An 18922-nucleotide genomic window follows, 5' to 3' on the forward strand; every position below is an offset into this window, starting at 1 on the left:
CACAAAAGCGTAATAACATATGGGGATTTTCCTTCACAGGAAATACTATTTCCAGTTAGAGACCATTTCACTAATAGAATTTTCAGTGATATGAGGCAGTGACATGAAAATCAATTGAACATTGAAAAACTGTATTCAGTTAAAAAGTGAGTTCATTTTCTTTAGGTAGAATCTTGTGCTTTACCTCCTTTAACTTGTTGTGGGACAGGTGTAGCTTTTCTAGCCTAGACCACGCACATGCCTTTTCACTCAAGTCCAAGATGCCTATTTGATTATGATTAAATAACAGCTCCCTTAAGTTTAATGATTTCCAGTGCACTGGCCCCGGCAGGCTTATGATCTTGTTTTGGCTTAAATCTACTGATCGCAAACTAAAGACATGAATAAACAAAAGAGAAAAGTTAGAAAGTGCAATAAATAAAACTGTGATTAACTAGAACTGTATGAATTTTCAATAAACAAATAAACAGATTAGGTATCAGAATGGACAGTTTTCTGTCCAGAATCTAGATGGGAAGATAGAGAATTACTACCATAATCAAAAGTAATTAATATCAGAAAAAAATAACAAGAAAATACATATGATTAATATAGTATCGTACGTTTTCAATGTAATTGCCAGTGAATGAATTTTCCTGGTCATGAAAATAAACATTTACATTATACTGTGCACATATATTTCAGAGAGTAAATCACAGAATCATAGAATGGTTTAGGTCAGAAGGGACCTTAAAGATCACCTAGCTCGAACCCCCCTGCCATGGGCAGGGAGACTTTCCACTAGACCAGGTTGCCCAGGGCCTCATACAATCTGGCCTTGAACACCTCCAGGGATGGGGCATCCACAGCTTCTCTGGGCAGCCTGATCCCAGACCTCACCATCTCTGAGTAAAGAATTTCCTCCTAACATCTAATCCAAATCTCCTCTCTTTTAATTTAAAATTACTCCCTCTAATGCTATCGATATCTGTCCATGTGAAAAGCTGCTCTCCATCTTTCTTTTTCTAAGTCCCCTTTAAGTAGTGAAATGATGCTATAAGGTCTGCCTGGAGTTTTCTCCAGGCTGAATATCCCCAGCTCTCTCAGCCTTTCTTCATCACAGAGGTGCCCCAGCCCTCTGATCATCTTTGTGGCCCTCCTCTGGATCTGCTCTAATTAAAGAGTCTAAATTAGTCAATTTAAGTAAGTGTGTATATTGGGATAACAGTACATTTCTTTACTCTTTCTAAGATTTGCAGATATGCATGGCTCTATTCATATTAGTAGGGCATAGATAAATATGGTTCACATTCTTGTAGTGCATATATTGTGTAATTTAATTGTAAACAGTACAGTTAATGTTCATTTAGCCTGCTGAAGAGGAGGCTTGGGAGGCCTTATCATGCTCTACAATTACCTTAAAGGAGGCTATACCGAGGTGGGGATCAGTCTCTTCTCCCAGGCACCAAGTGATCACCAAGTGAAAAGATGAGAGGAAATGGCCTGAAGTTGAGCCAGGGGAGGTTTTGGTTAGATATTATGAAAAATTTCTTCACTGAGTGGATTGTGTGGCATTTGAACAGGCTGCCCAGGGAAGTGGTTGCGTCACCATCTCTGGAGGTCTTCAAAAAATGTGCAGATGTAGAGCTTAGGGACGTGGTTTGGTAGTGGATTTTGCACTGCTAGGTTAAAGGTTGGACTAGATGATCTTAGAGGTCTTTTCCAACCTAAATGATTCTATGATTTATACCCAGGCAACAAAGAATAGAATTAAGCTCAGGGTGCCAGTAACAGCTGAGTGCAGGACCACAACATTGAACTTACTAGAATAAATGTATTTTAAAAGTTACTTGCAGCCTAACATACCAGTAATATGTTATTACTGGTATAATATATATATATTATATATATATGATTATATTCATGTGCTTTATAAATTTCAAAATATTACTAAAAAATGCAATAGGGAAGCTTAAGGTATTATCAACCTTACAGAAACCAAAATTCCATTTACAAGCTATGAAGATTCACTTAACATAAATAAACTGAACTTCTCTCTTTCTTGCTTCTAATTTACGAGACTAACATAGACCATTTGGATATCTCACCCTGTTATCATAATGTTCCTATGCATATATGCTTGTAGATACAAGTATGTGCATAAATTATATAGTTCAACTATGTGTGTATTTAAGAACCAGATAATAAAGAACATTTTATTTCTGCAAGTCGTCTGTTGGACAAATATGCTGTTTATGTCACTGTGGAACATGAACCATGCAAGAAATGCATGCAACTCCTTATTGACTCGTCAGGACTGGGAGCGTGGAACCTGAAGGATGCATCTTTTTCATTCCATCTATTAAATCTGCTGTTGTGAATTCGAACATCAGCATGCTGACACAGTGTAACATCATATTAATAATGACATGCTGTATGTAAATATGATTAATGCAAGTCCACAAGTCTGTTTTCCTTAAGTACTAAAGTTGCTACATATGTAGCCTAGCAACATTTTTTAGATCTGATTGTTCCTGTGAGCACAAGAGTTTGTTTATTCTTTCCTCCTACCCCTCCATCTCATCTTTGTTAGTCCCCCTTCATTACCTTGTAGGCATCAGTGCTCTTTAATGCTCTTCTCCCTCGCCAGGGTGCCTTCAGCACTCACACCTACCCACATCTATCAGACACATGATCTGATCACCACTCCCAGTGCTCCTTCCACCATCTGATTCTACTGACCTGTGAAGGTCAGTAACTTCTATAGAAAAAGGGGAAGTCCTGATTTTCACGTGAGTAATGCTTTGAAGGTATAGCAAAAGAAATGTCACATGCATCTTCATCACAGTTCCATACAGAGGAAGTATCACTCTTTGAGAATAAACATCTTGTGATATTCGGGAAGTGAAAAACTCATTTCAGTAGCCTTGTGCTGAAGAAGCTGCAGAACCTCTTGAAAAGGAAGAAAATTGCCAGTATCTTTTTACTGTGTTGGTTTCAAGGAAGTAATTAATTCTAGTCTTCTCAGAACTGTCAGCTTCAGCAGTCAAGCAACATATTTTTAATAATAACGATTTGAATCTGAGGAATAATGCTTCTCAGGATAATGAAAATGTTACTGATTTGGCTTCAGTTAAAAGATACTACTAAACATTTAACCTTTGAGAGAGGATTTCCTGAAAATCAGTAAAACATGCTGAATGTTCTGCTTAACAAAGGTCTTGCCACAAGATTTTCTTCATCAAGAACTAGTCATTAACTTTAATAAGAAAAATAATAACTTACTGTGGTAAAAGAAGAATTGTTTCTGGAACGTTAATAAAATTATTTTGGGATAATTTTAAGGTTGTTATGCTGGATGACAAGTCAGGCATTATCTCTGGAATAGAAAAAGAGGTTGATACCATTATTTTTCAGAACTATTGACATTATTTTTAATACTGGAATTTTCTAAAATCAGACAGAGACTAAAATGTCGGTCTATCATCTATACACAGGTACTTATATAAACTGCTCAGGACAGAAACTGCATCTTTTTTTAAAAGCTTATTTAAAACTAACTTTCCCAAATAAAAGAAGTGTAGAACAAGAGTTAATGTATTTGCTTCTATCACGTTGCATCCTACTGAACTTTATTTCATATTGGCATTAAACACTGAAATAATCTTACTTACACTTAACTGTATTGTCAGTACACATGACATTCACATCACTCACCATATGAGTGGTAGGTCTTACGCATTCAAAAATGACTCTAATGTTTCAGCTGTATTTAATGCAGGTATAAGAGCTACTTTCTGAAATATTGTGTCAATTATTTCAAAATGGAAATTTTGTATTTTGAAGATGGAAATAAATTCTAACAGTAATTTACGAAATCCTGCAATATCACTAAAATTGCATTTATGTCATTTGTTTTTTTCATAAAATAACTTCGAAACCTTTGCATAAAATTTACTAAGCCACGGAAACATTTTCTGGATTGAATTAATTTCCTTAGACACAGGGGTCTAGAGAAGGTGAGCTTCATAACATACAACAACATAAACAAGGACAAGCATATAAGGTATTCTCCTTGACTCTTCTCCCAAGACTCCAAATGCTAGTGGTTGAGGCATTTTGTGACTTGGAATGGTTTCTAGAAGGTGCGTCTTATTTTCATAGATACTTACCAAGAGCATTCATCCTGGCATTGAACAGCTCCAGTTTTGTACAACCCATGAAGACATCCTCAGCAAGGGAGGAAATACTGTTCTTACTGATGTTTAAAATTTTCAGCTCTTTCAAGCATATGGGTGAACATATGCACGAAATTTTGTTTCTGTGATAACAAGAAGAAAAAAAAATGTGTTATTCAGAAACTGTTGGCTAAAAAGTGAAAGTAAAGAGTATTAATCTGACTTTGTTATCCTTACGCTGGTAAAGAAAAGATAAAAATCTTATCTAGACTGACCAGTCAGCAAAAAACTGGTACATGTAGCAACATGGAATAACATGATTGATTTAAATTTGCTTTAATTAATGTGGAAAGCAGATATCAGAATATACTACAAGGCGTCATTTCCTGATTATGTAAGCTCAGTCCCACACAAAGAGAATTGCCACGTTTGTGAATAGTTCTGTCTACTGAAGATGTGTATTTGTTTCTGTGATTACAATCACAGAAAGACTGTCAATCTAAAAAAAACAACAACAGAAATTCCACATAGGGGATATAATTTAGGTGGTATTTGATGCTACAGACAATGTATTCTGAAAAGAGTAACATAGGAAAGAGAAAAAGACAAAGATACTGAAAATACATTGATAAAATAACCATGTAGCAATGTGTTTTAAGTGTAATGTTGCCAGTAAAGTTGAAAATAAAGCTCATAAAAATAAAGCTAATACAGTTTAAATTGAACTGCTACAGGATTTTGAATTTAAGATATTGCTTTTGTGAATTTGATTAACATACTTAATACTGCTTGGTTTAGATTCGTATCTTGCTATTACTTACTAAGTCTGTGTGGATTTCTGTGTAAGAAATATCATACCCTTATGTAAATTGTGGGAAACGTGCGAGACAGCATCTGCAGTTTACAGAACTATCAACATTATCATTTGTATGAATTCCCAATGGTACAAATTATTTCATTCACTAACAAATACGATAAAAATGCTGGTAAACTAAAAAATACATATTTTCTCTTCTTCTGTTGTTTGAAATATATCCATAACAAGCATCATATTTCCAAAAAAACTTTAGTTAATATGAAATACAGTGGAAACTGTATTCTCATACTGAAAACCTACCTAAATACATCAGACAACATAGACAGCCCTGTGGATGTGTAGTATGACAAAAGAAAAATGCTGAACTACAACATTTTTAGTACATTACTGAAAATGCAATGTTACTAGATTCTATCAAGGCTCACAGATGTTGTAATTTACTTCGTAATATAACACTGACAACTATAGCAATTTACACATTTGTAAAACAATGTCAATGTTTCACTACTGATTAAATGATCCTTTCCATGCTATAGCAGTCACCATTCTGGATAACAAATACATTGTTTCTGCTATTTTTGTTATGCTACAGTCCATTTACAAATGTTACTCTCACCCTTCTAGCAATAGCTGTTCCAGGTTTTCAGCAACATTTGCAAGAAATTCAGGAGTGCACACCAGTTGATTGTATGAAAGATTAAGTTGTTTGAGAGTTGGACATCTGAGGTATGGATCCAAAGCAAAGGAAGGTCCAATGTCATTTCGAGAGATATCAAGGTTTGCAATACAATTCATTTTCAATAAATAAGTAGGAAAAGAAGTAAATCGGTTACTGTGCAAATCCAAATAATTCAAGCATTTCAAGTTCTGAAAGAAAAAGGATTGTTTCAAAAAAGAATGTAATGCAAATATGAATTCATATCTTTTAAGCTGAGTTATATTTTATACAATTTACTTATATTTGTCTTACTAGGAAAAATAGCAGAAAATATCATTCATAATAATGTAAGCCATATTTCTTTTAAAGAATAAAATATAAAGCATTCCTTAAAATTAATTAGCCCAGTTTCATAGAATCTAAGTTATGAATTGCCTGCAGTTCTCAGTTATATTTATGTTACTGTGTTACTGAATATAACACGTTCCAAAGCAGTTCTCTGAAATAAATGGTTTAAAACAGTCCCATGAAATTATTATTAATTCTAGCTGCACATGAATCTTGAATGAAAACAAAGTGAATGGATGAAGCATGCAAAGATATACGCACATACTCAAGAGTACTATTGTTATAAGTAGATTGTTAGAGACAAACAACTATTGTAACTAATCTTGACTCGTGTTATATAAAATTATGCAGAATTACTTCACACAGTTGTTCTGGAATGTTTGTAAGAGCATTCTGGTGGAGCTCCAGTTTCTCAAGATGTTCCAAATGACTAGTTAAGCTGCTATTCTGGCTGATGGCATCTATGTTCTCCAGATCATTTGATGAAAGATCTAGTGATTTAATATATTCTTTCTCTGAGATCAATGAAGAAAGACTGTCTGATGGTCTTAAATACGGTGAGAATTTTGAGATTCCTTCTATTAAAACAAAAACATGGGAAAAATAGCATGATTTCATTGAATACATAAATTAAGATGAATCAGCTTAGGATCTAAAGAAGCAGAAGACAGTGAATGGTTGGTTATTAGTCAAGATCCAAATCCATGAATATTTCTTTTAGGAGACAAATTTGTAAGACAGTAGGGAAGAGACATAGGTTTATGCACTACACAACAGAAGTAGTTTTTGAAAGCTAATAAGGGCACTCATGAAATTACATTGTCTGTATAACTCTACATAAATTACTTGTGAAGCCCAGGAAAAAAACATTTCACTATATATACAGTATTTGTACTCCATGGTAGTATTTCAATATGTATCTTCCTCTTTGTAAACAAATATATAATCTAAAACCTTTGTGTGCTATGCTTATGAAAGCATTAAGGATGAAACATCATATATATATCCTAAACTGTATAGTTTACTTACTGGGAGATTCATCTGAAGGCAATAATTTCCTTCTTTGTTTCACTGATGGTTCATACTCTGTGCCAGGTCCCTGGAAAATCCCAAAACAGAATAAAAAAAAATAACAGGTGTGGACATATGCAGATATGTGAAATGATCTGAATTCAGTAGATTTCTTCTTGTTGCCATTTCTTTTTATCAGATCTCCCAGGGGTAACATAGAGACCGAATTTTTAAACTCTAAAAATACCACCAGGTCACATTTTTATAAAAACTACTGATCCGTGCAATATGAAACAAGAGTAGATTTTAAAGTGCAATGGATATAGTGCATTTTTTGACAACCTAAAACGACTTTCACCCGGGTAGGCTAAGAGGATGAAGAAAGATATTGCAAAAACTAACTTTCTCCCAGGAAGCCAGTCTCTCTGGTTTTGCAGACAATGGAAAGAGACACACTCCTTTCAAAGGAACTTGACTTTGACTTCCCTGATTTGTCATCTTAAGAAATCTGTCTTCACTGACCACAGTGGCACTCCAGAGATCAGCTTCACTACAGGATAGTTAAGTCTTTGTGAACAGAACCTTATTTTTTGTATTTGTATTTGAACAGTACCAGAACATCAAACTGGAAATCTGAGCAACTCAGAACACATTTTTTTATTGATCATAAATTTTTGCTGAAATAAACTCTCATCTATACAGGTAATCTGGAGCACATTAATTACACAGCAATAGAAGGGAGCATTAAATAGCAACAGTCAGGCAAGAGCCCATATAATTACAAGACCTACCCTTACACTCGATTATTAACAGTTTCACAGTAGGCAACACAGATGGATTTATAAGGAACCTGGAATGAATAAGGATCTGACTTACCAGGGAGTAGGAATGTCGCGGCAAAGCAGAAGAACCTCTTTGAAAGGCAATTTCCCTACAATATAAATCCGCAACTGCAATGGAATTGGACTTCTTTTTTGTGAAAAGTGAACCTTCACTTCCTAGCACAAAACAACAACACAGGAGGACAGGTAAATAAGAAAATATATTTAAAGCTGAATTCAACTGTAACGTATATGCTGACATACAAAGGAGGGATATATTTCAAAAGCATCAATAACAGCAGGAACTTAATGGTTAATCGTATGTGTAATAGGCCAATAATATTAACATAAAGGCCATACTTACCTGATATGTTCTACACATAAACTGTAGCTTGTTACATTGGTGCTTTATCGCTTAAAATTTCCATCAGGTTTGTATTATTATACATGTTTTATAACACACCTTTGTGCTACTGCAGTGTCAGTAACCTTTTAATATAGAAAAAGTTTGTATTTGAATAGATACTTTTGCACTCACACCCTTACTGAAAAAGAAACATCAAACACTTCTCTGGCACTGGTGATTTAGGGTCATCTGGACTCATTTAGTATTCTTCCTTTCAAAGCTAGTTTTTTAACTCCTAAAAGCACTCCTGTTAGTGAAACCTGTTTTTTTTACTATAATTTATGTAAGACTTAACAACTTTTCTATGTGAAAATAGTACCTATCAGTGTCATAGGTCTGTACTACGGTCCTACAGAAATGAAAATGGTGCTGAATGAAAAGAACAAACACTTCTAATACAACAGTGACACCTGAATAAATAAAAGACACATTATAAGAAAAGGACACTTACTGTTGCTATTAAGTTACTGATGCTGCAGAGAGAAATGCTGTTTTTATACGTTAAAGGCATTCAGATTTCTTGACATGGCCACCAAGAACAATGTTGGACTGAACATAGACTTGTCGCTTACACTTTCTCATCAGTTAGATATCTTTGGGATAGGGCTTATTTCACTTTATTTATTTGTTAATAATATAGTCCTCTGTACCAAATTTAGTTGTGTTTTCTTCATTTACTGACAACAGTGGGAAAAGGGCATTTCTAAATCACAATTCATCTGACTTCATGATGAGACAACGTGCTTTTGAAGCACTTGCTTTTTTGCCATTGACTATAAAGGGAGCATACAAGAATTGCTAAGAAACAGACATCAAAATAGTCGATGTAAGCTTAGCCCAGAAACAGGCATCAAAATAGAAAAATACTCATTATCTAAATATGGTTAGATGAATTCCACCCTTTCTACAAGAAAGCAACTGAATGCATTTCAGTTCAGAAAGAACTGATTTTAAATGGATAATTGAAAGAAAATACTTTAAGGTGCTAATTTCACACATAAAGAATGTACTAACCACAAACAATTTTCCAGTGGTACCACAAACAAAATTTTAGATAAAAGTTGTTTTTTTGTTTTCCATGTAAAGTGTTTTATCCCCCAAATAAATAAACAACTGATTTATGATTTCTTTTTGGCATATTATTTATTCCTCAGCTGATGGTCTTACAATTCCCTATATAATTTGAAGGAATTCATAGTTATTGCCGAACCCTAGTAAGCTACACTGCGACTATAATAAAAAAAAACATTTACCTTCACTATCAATATCATCATTCAAAGGAAAAACACTGTCCACTAGTGGGTCAGAAATGAAATTCCAATCATAGTTTTTATCCACTCCGTCTTCAGAGAAGTTTAAATCAGAGCAGGTTCCTGATCTATCCTCTGAAATATTCTTCATCTGGTATCTAAGCACCATTCTTGCCAGTACAGAACCTGCATCTATATGAAGAAGAAATCGAGAAGGTAACATGTTCTCCAAGAAATTCATATAGCTTAAAATAGTAACAGAAATACTTGATTTATTTTCAAGGCTTGGCAATCTTCCTACAACCAGCTAAGCACCATGAAGAGATCCTCAACCGAAAGTCTTGATAAAAAACACTGAATTAATACCATCAATAAATAATAACACATGAAGTATAGCAAATTCTGTGTATACTCACTTTGTTTTCGTAACGGAGTAAGCTTATCTGGGAACAAAGGAATGAGCCAGGAAGGTTCAAGTCTCCCTATACCAAATCCTCCAAGACATATACTGCTGTTGGCAACATCAAGGCTAAGCTTCTTTAAGAGCAAGCTGATGATTTGGCTATCTCCTCTCTTTATGCTGATGGCTAAAGCACTCCGAACATCCTGCTCCCGAGCACCGCTGGCTAACAGCAATTCCACCAATTTAGGACTATTTCCTTTTTCACAAACCTAATACAGAAAAACAAACAAGTTTATGTGAGGGACTGAAACAATAGCTGAGACTGCAGTCAGAGACATTCTCAAATTCAGATTCACGACATTTTTAGGCTCATGCCCCCTTTTCAATTACACAACTCCCTACACCTCAGGGCACATGCCTGCTTAAGGCATTTGAGTACCAACTCCCATTTTCATCAAGTTTTACCAAAATACAGCAAATGCCTGAGTTCTGTAATTGCAATTTTTGCCATGACTACACCCAATTTTTAGACAAAAATGAATGGTAATTCATGTAATTTGGTTATTGCATGTGGTCTGTGGTTCAATGGAAAAAACATTCTTTGTGGTTATTTTGCCATGTTATCAGGATGCCAGATGAAAGGCCAACAACACAGACTCATTAAGCTCTGCTTAGTGCTAGGGAGCTCAAGTCCACTGGTTTCAGTCAGCTCCATTCCTTCCAATCTCTCAGCTTGCATTGCTACACAGAGCAGTGTTGAGTATTACAAACGTTTTTTAGAAATACTTCCAGTTACTTCAGTATTTCCACTGAGGTTCACTAACACTGATTTGCCTGCCTCAGACTTCATGGTCTGTTCCAAATCCATCTGTGCTTTATCACCCAGCCAGCTCTGCTGGCAGAAATCTTCATGGGAACACTTCCAAATTTACTTCAAGCAGTACTTGGTAGAGTTATCTCAGACCAAGCATTTAAAATTGTGACATTGAAGCAAAATTAAGAAGTGCTCATACAAACAGTTTCTCCAAATGTTTTAAAGACAGTCACATTTAGCAGGGAATACTTATGATCAGGTGGGAACAATCTAATCTGCTGGCACACTTGAATCCAGATGGGATGCTTGCCCGTGGCTTTCGTAAAGTGTGTTTCAAATAGTTCAAGCTCTGGATGTGGCCACTGTTTGGATCAAGCTCTTTGCAACTCGTGAGTACAGTCATTCTAACATTATTTTAGCCATGTTGATAGAAAGTCAGAACCCTAACTTAATAGTTAAAACAGCACAAAAACTGATGACTGTACTGATCTGTAAGTACAACACAAAGTAAAAAAGATCCACCACTCCAGGGCAGGCATTTTAGGCAAAGTCTTCATTGCAAGGTCTAGGACAGAGTGGGATTTTTCAGTGGCACACTGAAACTTATTTATGGACAGTACTGCATGCTGGTCTGTCTGCGTTTTGACTTCAGAGTGGTTGGGAAAAGCTGAATCGGAAGATCAGTTCATGGACTGAGCTCAAATCGGCTTGTTGCTATCTACACCTGATTAGTTCAGAAAAATCAACTGTAATCTTGCAAGGCCTGAGCTTAAGTCTTCTTCCTCAAAACTACTTTAAATCTAAGGCCAAGTCAGTACTTGAATGAACCCTGGTTTGCATGTGAGCAGGGTGAACAGTCTGAAAGCATGCAGACTTTGACGTGAACTTGCATCAGAACCAAAGTAGCATTGCGGGCAAGATCTATGTGACAATAACTATGAGCCCCAATGAAGCGAAGAGTGTTTCAATAAGTATCAGACTGGGCCTGAGGTCACCAGGAACAGCAATGGTTGTCAACCCTTAAGTCACAGTTAGATTGCCCTAGAGAGTACAACTGTCTTCTGGCTTATACAGCTACACACAAAAAGAGAAAGGAACCCAAAAGCTGATATTTTATAGCAATGAAACTACATGTATTTCCGTGTATTACCTGATAGATCAAAGAGCTTGTCTTTGTCTTCTTATTAATATCAGCTCCCAGTAGAATTAAACATTCAGCCATAATACTATTGCACTCCATACATGCTTTTTCAAGCATCATACTTTTTAAATCATCATTTTCAGCTATTTTAGCAAAGCATTTACAACACAGGCTTTGAAACTGAAAGGGAACACAAACAATCAAAGTTAGGACATAAGAAGCACCAAAGTTTTTCAGATATTGAGCAGTCAAAAGAGGGAAGATACCTGTCGATCTCGCTGGTCAGTGAAGCACATAGACATTTGGTGGAAAATGACTGTGTCAAATGATTCGTGTACCAGCAGCTTGGCAAAACAAGGTGACAAACCAAGAATTGACAAGATTGCATGAAATCCCTACAGGCACAATGAAAAGACTGTAAGTGCAGGGTCATTTTAAAACAAGACATGAAACAAACCAAGCTGCAACTTTATTTTTTGTTTTGCTTTTAAACATTCAATAATTCACAAATTGTAACACATTAGAAAAGAAGGAAGGAAGACCTGGTGTTTCAGTGTTTATATAGCTGTAGTCTCATGCTTGCATAGCTGACCCACGAAAGCAGATATGAACTGACATTTTGAAAAGCACAATTATGCACAGTAATATCTGACAACATCCTGCCTGACACATGTACTCATGATTTCCTGAAAATTTACAGAGGAAACAATCTGCTCCTAAGGATATGGGATGATGATGCATTGCCTGTCCCAGTGTGTTGCTCCAGAATCCTTGAATATATAAATAAATATATAGGCTAAATGAAAAACTGTAAATCCAGAAACCAAAAAAAAAAAAATAATTACAAAATTATCCTGTGATTCCACAAGTAAAGTTCACTCAGAACGGTGAACTGGGTAAATCATGGACTCTTGTACAAACGTCACCAAAACTAAATGACTTTATGCAACTTCCTTATTTCTCTACTTTATTTTGATCTCTCTTTATATTGGTTTATATTGGTTCCTAAGCAAAACTTAGAAGCACTGGAGGAAAAACAGAAGTAAAAAAAGGAGGCTGTGCTTGTGATAGTTCCGACTGATCTGAAACAGAAGAGCAGAAAATCTCACAAGAAGCTGATCTCACAGGCAAGCTTCATTCCACCAGAAAGTGAAACTGGCAACAAACAGGGAAAGCTTCCAAAGCAGAGGAAAGAGAACTTTCAAACGAGGAAGACTGAACATGTTTTCTCTGACAGAATAAGGAGAACTCTACTTCCATATTCAGAAGTAGATTCAAAATCTGTCACTCTGACACAGCATTCCAGTAATGTCCTTAAATACAAAATTCTTAAACCGAGCTTATTGCTAGTGACAGGGCTGTGAACTAAGATATTTTCCCTTACTTTTTAAAAAAAGAGTGATTTATACTGTAATGATGGTTGCTTCATTACATGATTCTAGATTGACTGAAGAATGGACTGTGACCAAAAAATTTGTTCTAGTTTGCTAGATAAACAACCAAACTTGTGCTTATATATTTTGGACTGAATTGAATATACGCCTCCAAGAAACCCCTCTCTCTGGCAATCATATTGGTTTAATTTTTAAGGCTTATACCTAGTAATTGCAATAAAATGAAAATGAGGTAATTAAAATTGAAAGAAATAACACATACATGCATCTGGATTTCAGTGACCTCTTTAAATCGCCGCAGAGTAGAAACCAGAACTGTTGCCAGGACATGCATAGTTGCAATACACAAACTCCTCCTTGTAATCAAAGAGCGCAGAAGACTCAAACCCAAGCACTGTATGTCTTGAAGAAAAAAGAAAGATTAATAATGTTGATTGGTCAGACATTCTGAGTGGGATAAACCCATGACCTAAGTAGAGTGTTATACAGCTAATATGCTAGGAAGTTGCTTGCATTACCTATTACAGGGCCAAGCATAACTAGAAAGTGGATAAACCTGGGGACTGTACAGTCCTGCTGCACTTCTTGCCATGTAACCTACTTCACAACCAGTACTAAAGAGTGTAATAGGTTACAGATTAGATGATTAATCAGCCCCTTCTACTATATCATTAACGTTGAACTAACAACATAACTTCCATACCTTGTGTATCTGGATACATCTGTAGGGTGTGAAGCACGGTGTCAGTAGCTCCTTGCTGGGTTAAAATTTCTAATGCACCAGTGCACTCAGCTACAGAAGTAAGTAGTTTTAATCCACACCTCTGAATGCTAGGATTTCCTATAAACTAACAGAGAAATGAATAAAAAATCAGATGAACGATTTGTTTTGCTACAATGGCAATAGAAGAGTTGATAATGATAATCTTTCAAAGAAGTATGTCAAATTAAAACCAATGTGACAATAAATAATAAGAAATACAATTTCAAAAAAGGTTTCCTTTTCAGTCAAAGTTTCAGTTGCTCATACCCTCAGATTTCTACCAGAGAGTGGGAAGATCAGGTTCGAGAGCATCTAAGGAACCTGAAGGTGTACAAGTCCATGGGACCTGATGAGATACATCCACAGGTCCCGAGGGAACTGGCAGATGTACTTGCTAAGCCACTATTCATCATGTTTGAGAAGCTCTGGCAGTCCAGTGAAGTTTCTGCCGACTAGAAATGCCATCCAGACAGACCTTGAGAGGCTTGAAAGGTGGGCCCGTGCAAACCTCATGAAGTTCAGCCCCAAGCACAAACACAGGCTGGGCGGAGAATGAACTGAGAGCAGCCCTGGGGAGAAGGACCTGGGGGTGTTGGTGGATAAGAAGCTCAACATGAACCAGCAATGTGCACCTGCAGCCCAGAAAGCCAACCGTGTCCTGGGCTGCATCAACAGAGGAGTTGGAGATCCAGGGAGGGGATTGTCCCTCTCTGCTCTGCACTCGTGAGACCCCATGTGCAGCACTGCGTTCAGCTCTGGGACACCCGACATAAGAATAATATGGACCTGTTCGAGTGAGTCCACAGAAGGGCTATAAAGATGATCAAGGGGCTGGAGCACCTCTCCGATGAAGAAAGGCTGAGAGATGGGGATGTTCCGCTTGGAGAAAGCTCTGGGGAGACCTTATAGCAGCATTTCACTACTTAAAGGGGACTTATAAAAAAGATGGAGAGCTACTTTTTGCTCAGTCGGATAATGACAGGACAAAGAGAAATGGCTTTAAATTAAGAGAGGGTAGATTTCGATTAGATATAAGGAAGAAATTCTTCACTCAGAGGGTGGTGAGGCCCTGGTACAGGCTGCCCAGAGAAGCTGTGGATGCCCCATCCCTGGAGGTGTTCAAGGCCAGGCTGGATGGGGCTTTGGGCAACCTGGTCTGGTGGGAGGTGTCCCTGCCCATGGCAGGGGGGATGGAACTGGGTGATTCTTAAGTTCCTTTCTAACCCAAACCATTCTATGATTCAATCTATGATTTTTTTTTCTTTCTAATTTTCATTACAACCACTCAAGTTCACATAATCTTGCCAGGAAAAGGAGGGTGGGAAAATGTGTTTCCTTTGTGGTTAAATGGAACCAAATGAGGTTTTGTGAAGCAAGGGACAAGTGACAAATGTGGTGGCTGTTGATAAAGTTAGGATAGGAAAAAGGTATGAAGCAGGATACCTATTGCCACACCATAACAAGTTTTTAAGTTTTCTTTTCCATTACGAAGTAATTCAATAGCTTATTTGTTATTATCTGTCACAAGTTTTCCCCACTTTTAGGTAGAGGAAACCTAGATAAGGCCTAGATCTGAAAGTGTGTGGACATCACAGTGACTTGCAAAGCTGCAATATTATTTTAGTGGAGTCACGCCCATCTCCTTCCTTATTCCTTCTCTACTTTTTCATAAAAATATGTTAATTTCTAGCCCTTCTGCCTGACAATGTAGTACCCCAAATCACAAACCAGCAAGTTCAAAAAAGCCATCGAGGTGGTCAAAAAGCACTGAAAACTTTAACGCAATCTGAAGTAAAAAATTATTTTGTCTGCCTAGTTAACTCCTGTACCCTAGATCTTCAGGTCAAGAAATGTCCTTTAGACTTTAGCATTCTTTTGCTGATACATCATTTGCTCTGACTTTTACAATAGATGTTCAAGACATATCTCCTTGACTGAAGGTTTTTGCCAAGTCTAAAATTGTTGACAGACTTCTGGAAAATCATGAAGTACTGTATCCATTTTGATTGTGGTCATGTGAAACCTGTAAACCAGTGGGAATCTTCTGAAGGCCAGGAAGTTAAAAATTTCCTATCACCAGGATTTAAGGTTAATTTGCTGTGCAAAGTGCCAAGTACTATCTCTGCTTAGCCTGGGCCTGCTTTGGCAGTGATGCCTTTCACTTTTCAGATTCCATTTTAAGGCACTGTGATCATTTTGCTTTCCAGTGGCTGGAAAAAGTCATGGAATTGAACAATGCAAAGAATGGAGACAAGTGAGAAACACTGTTCTGTTGGAAACAAAGAAGTATGTATCAATGAAAACTATACTACAGAACCACTTGGCTCTATGCATAGCTGAGGCAAAGACACAAGAACACCTTTCATGTATAAAATAGTCCATAACAAAATCACAAATAAAATACTTGAAAAAAATCAGCACTGTATAAGTATCCCCTAGAATTACTATGTAAAAGATGGTCTAATGTACTCTAGAATATAAAGTAGAAAAGAAACACCCAATGATAAATGAAACTCAAGGTTGAGATTGATTTTAATCCAATTGATAGGAAAATCACCATGGAACTAAAAATTGTAAATGATTCATCACTGCACATGTAAAATAGTGACAAAATTCATTAGGATAAAGCTTTAACCATACCCTGTTCAAAGCACCAAGCACCAACGAATGAGTTCCCTCCAACAGACACTGGCTTTTAATGACTTTTACAGTAAGTGTGAAAGCAGCATCTCCCATATCTCCCAAAGAACCATTCTGGTCATTTTTTGTATCTGAAACAATGGAAAACGGGATTCATCAGAAGAACAGATTTAATATTCTTCCCAGTATTAACCCAATATTACAATCAGATTGAACACACAGGCTAAATGACTCCGCAGGCATATTTCTAATCTTATGACTTTTTCAGAACGCTGCAGTGATAGAGACTGGAGTTCTTCCAGATTTACAATGTAGTATTGGGTACATCGTGTTTGAAATGGTAATTTCACCATATGTTTGCTCACTACTTACTGTGAAAATGCAAAATCACGCCAAAGAATTTTGCCTAAGGTACACTGCAATACATCAGTACTTCCTTGAGCTATATGGTTTCTTGGTGTTCCAGATAACTACTTCAAAATGCTTCTTCCTTCTGGGAAGGAGACTCCATAAGGAAGCCATAAACTATTTGTTCTTCTTCACTTGGCGCTACATCAGAGGCCGACTTTTACCAACAGATGAAATAAGTGAAAGAACACAGAATGGTCTTTCAGATTTACCTTTCCTGTAGCTATCAGTACTTGCAGGCAAATGGCACTACAGAAAGTACTTAGATATCCTTTAAATGTCAATTCAGCATTCGTATTTGTTCTGATTACTATTTTCCCATAAATGACTTTTTATTCCCTAATTAACATGCAAATTTTAACATCTGCTTTGTGCTCTGTTTGCTTCATTGCACTTTAGAAGGGCCTCACTTTAAGGATTCTCACCAAAAAATACCCTTGCCTACATGTTAGAATATATGTATTAAGTCTTAATCCTCTTGTTTATTGAAAAAGTTGGAAAGAATTAGAATTATAATTCAATGAACAGAAAAAAAATGAAATCTGTAATCAATCTGCATGCTAGTGGAGTGACTAGTTTAGAAACTATTGCGTCTGTAATATTCAACTAAAACTGATAAAAGATACTTGCAAAAACCTGTTTGGAAAAAAATCAGCACATTTGTACTCTCACATTTAACACTGGGGAAAGAAAAATGGGATATACAGCAGTAAACTGATAAAGAAGAGCTAAAACTTCCCCCATACTCTGTTAAAGGTATGGAAATAAAAAAAGAACACTTTTTTCATAATGTAGATTGCTCTTAAAGAGTTGTTTTGGGGAGGAAAAGGAATTCCTAAGCTAGTCAGTTTGGTTTCTCCTTTGCTGTAGAAAATAGCATGTAATAGTAGCTTTCATATCTTTGAATCACTGTCTTGGTGTCAGAGGTCTAGTTTTGATGTTCCTTCCAAGAGATACTATCAAAACAATTGTATTTTGTGGTAAAACTATGCTGATATTATCACTGCTTGCTCTCATTAAAAATCATCTATGGTAGGAGCATGCAACCACAGCAATGGCTCCACAGTCATTCCAAGAACTCCACAGAAGCAGCAGAGCTAAATCATCACTGATGAAATCAAACGGATATCAGCAGTGATAATTTTGGCCTGATATTTTCAATGCATCCTCCATCTCGTACATTCTAAAGAGTTACAGTTACTCTGTTAAATACAGAATTTTGGTAATTTTTTTTGAAGTCCTATTAAAGGCTGTCTCATTAGATAAGAAAGACTAAAACCAAGCTATCTAATTAAATTCTCTGATTTGATGTATGATGTCACACCAATTATATTTTTCGATGACTTACCAGGCATCATAAAGTGTAAAAGGACTCGAAGTGCTTCCAGTTGTACAGAGAGTGACTTTTCATGTTTCCTCATGGCTTTTACAACTTCTGATGCAGCTACTGTCATTATATCCAGATGAGGGAAACTGAAAATATTATTTATAGAATAAATAAAAGTAACGCATTTTTAGATTTTACACATATTTGCTTCTTTCATTAGCATGGTGTGATATCCCTTTAGAACACTGCAAATCTGTTTTAGCTACAAAATATAAATTAAACAATGGTGCTTTTCTTTAGCATAGCAAACGTTATTTTCATGTCGTTTCATGAATGCAGAGTATGTAATTAATTCAATTTGAGACTACTGAGAGGTAATTTTCAGTTCAGTCCAGAACACTGGTACACAGAGAGTATAGTATTTCACTCAGGGTGAACGGTGGATTCATATATTTCTCTTTGATTTTAGTGCAGACGTGAGAAGATAGATCTTCCCTAAATTGCCATAAAATATTGATGAGTTGCCAGATACTTGCAGAATAATCAGAAAAATATCAAACATGC

At 36.3% G+C, this 18922-nt stretch overlaps 1 protein-coding gene across 2 annotated transcripts in view; it reads right to left on the reverse strand.

Moving 5' to 3' along the window:
* The window catches only part of LRRK2 (leucine rich repeat kinase 2), a 71396-nt gene that overhangs the window by 27501 nt on the left and 24973 nt on the right, over positions 1-18922 (reverse strand). For both annotated transcript variants that reach the window (XM_040544705.1, XM_040544704.1), the window contains 15 exons: positions 18380-18504; positions 16624-16754; positions 13924-14068; positions 13483-13622; positions 12093-12221; positions 11836-12006; positions 9885-10140; positions 9472-9660; positions 7868-7989; positions 7010-7079; positions 6338-6558; positions 5591-5841; positions 4152-4300; positions 3265-3358; positions 185-371 (listed from right to left, as the gene is read on the reverse strand). In XM_040544705.1, the coding sequence (XP_040400639.1) occupies positions 185-371; positions 3265-3358; positions 4152-4300; positions 5591-5841; positions 6338-6558; positions 7010-7079; positions 7868-7989; positions 9472-9660; positions 9885-10140; positions 11836-12006; positions 12093-12221; positions 13483-13622; positions 13924-14068; positions 16624-16754; positions 18380-18504 (2380 nt within the window). The remainder of the gene's footprint in view (positions 1-184; positions 372-3264; positions 3359-4151; positions 4301-5590; positions 5842-6337; positions 6559-7009; positions 7080-7867; positions 7990-9471; positions 9661-9884; positions 10141-11835; positions 12007-12092; positions 12222-13482; positions 13623-13923; positions 14069-16623; positions 16755-18379; positions 18505-18922) is intronic.

Source organism: Cygnus olor, chromosome 1 (genome assembly GCF_009769625.2).
Source record: "Cygnus olor isolate bCygOlo1 chromosome 1, bCygOlo1.pri.v2, whole genome shotgun sequence".
Taxonomy (NCBI): Eukaryota; Metazoa; Chordata; class Aves; order Anseriformes; family Anatidae; genus Cygnus; species Cygnus olor.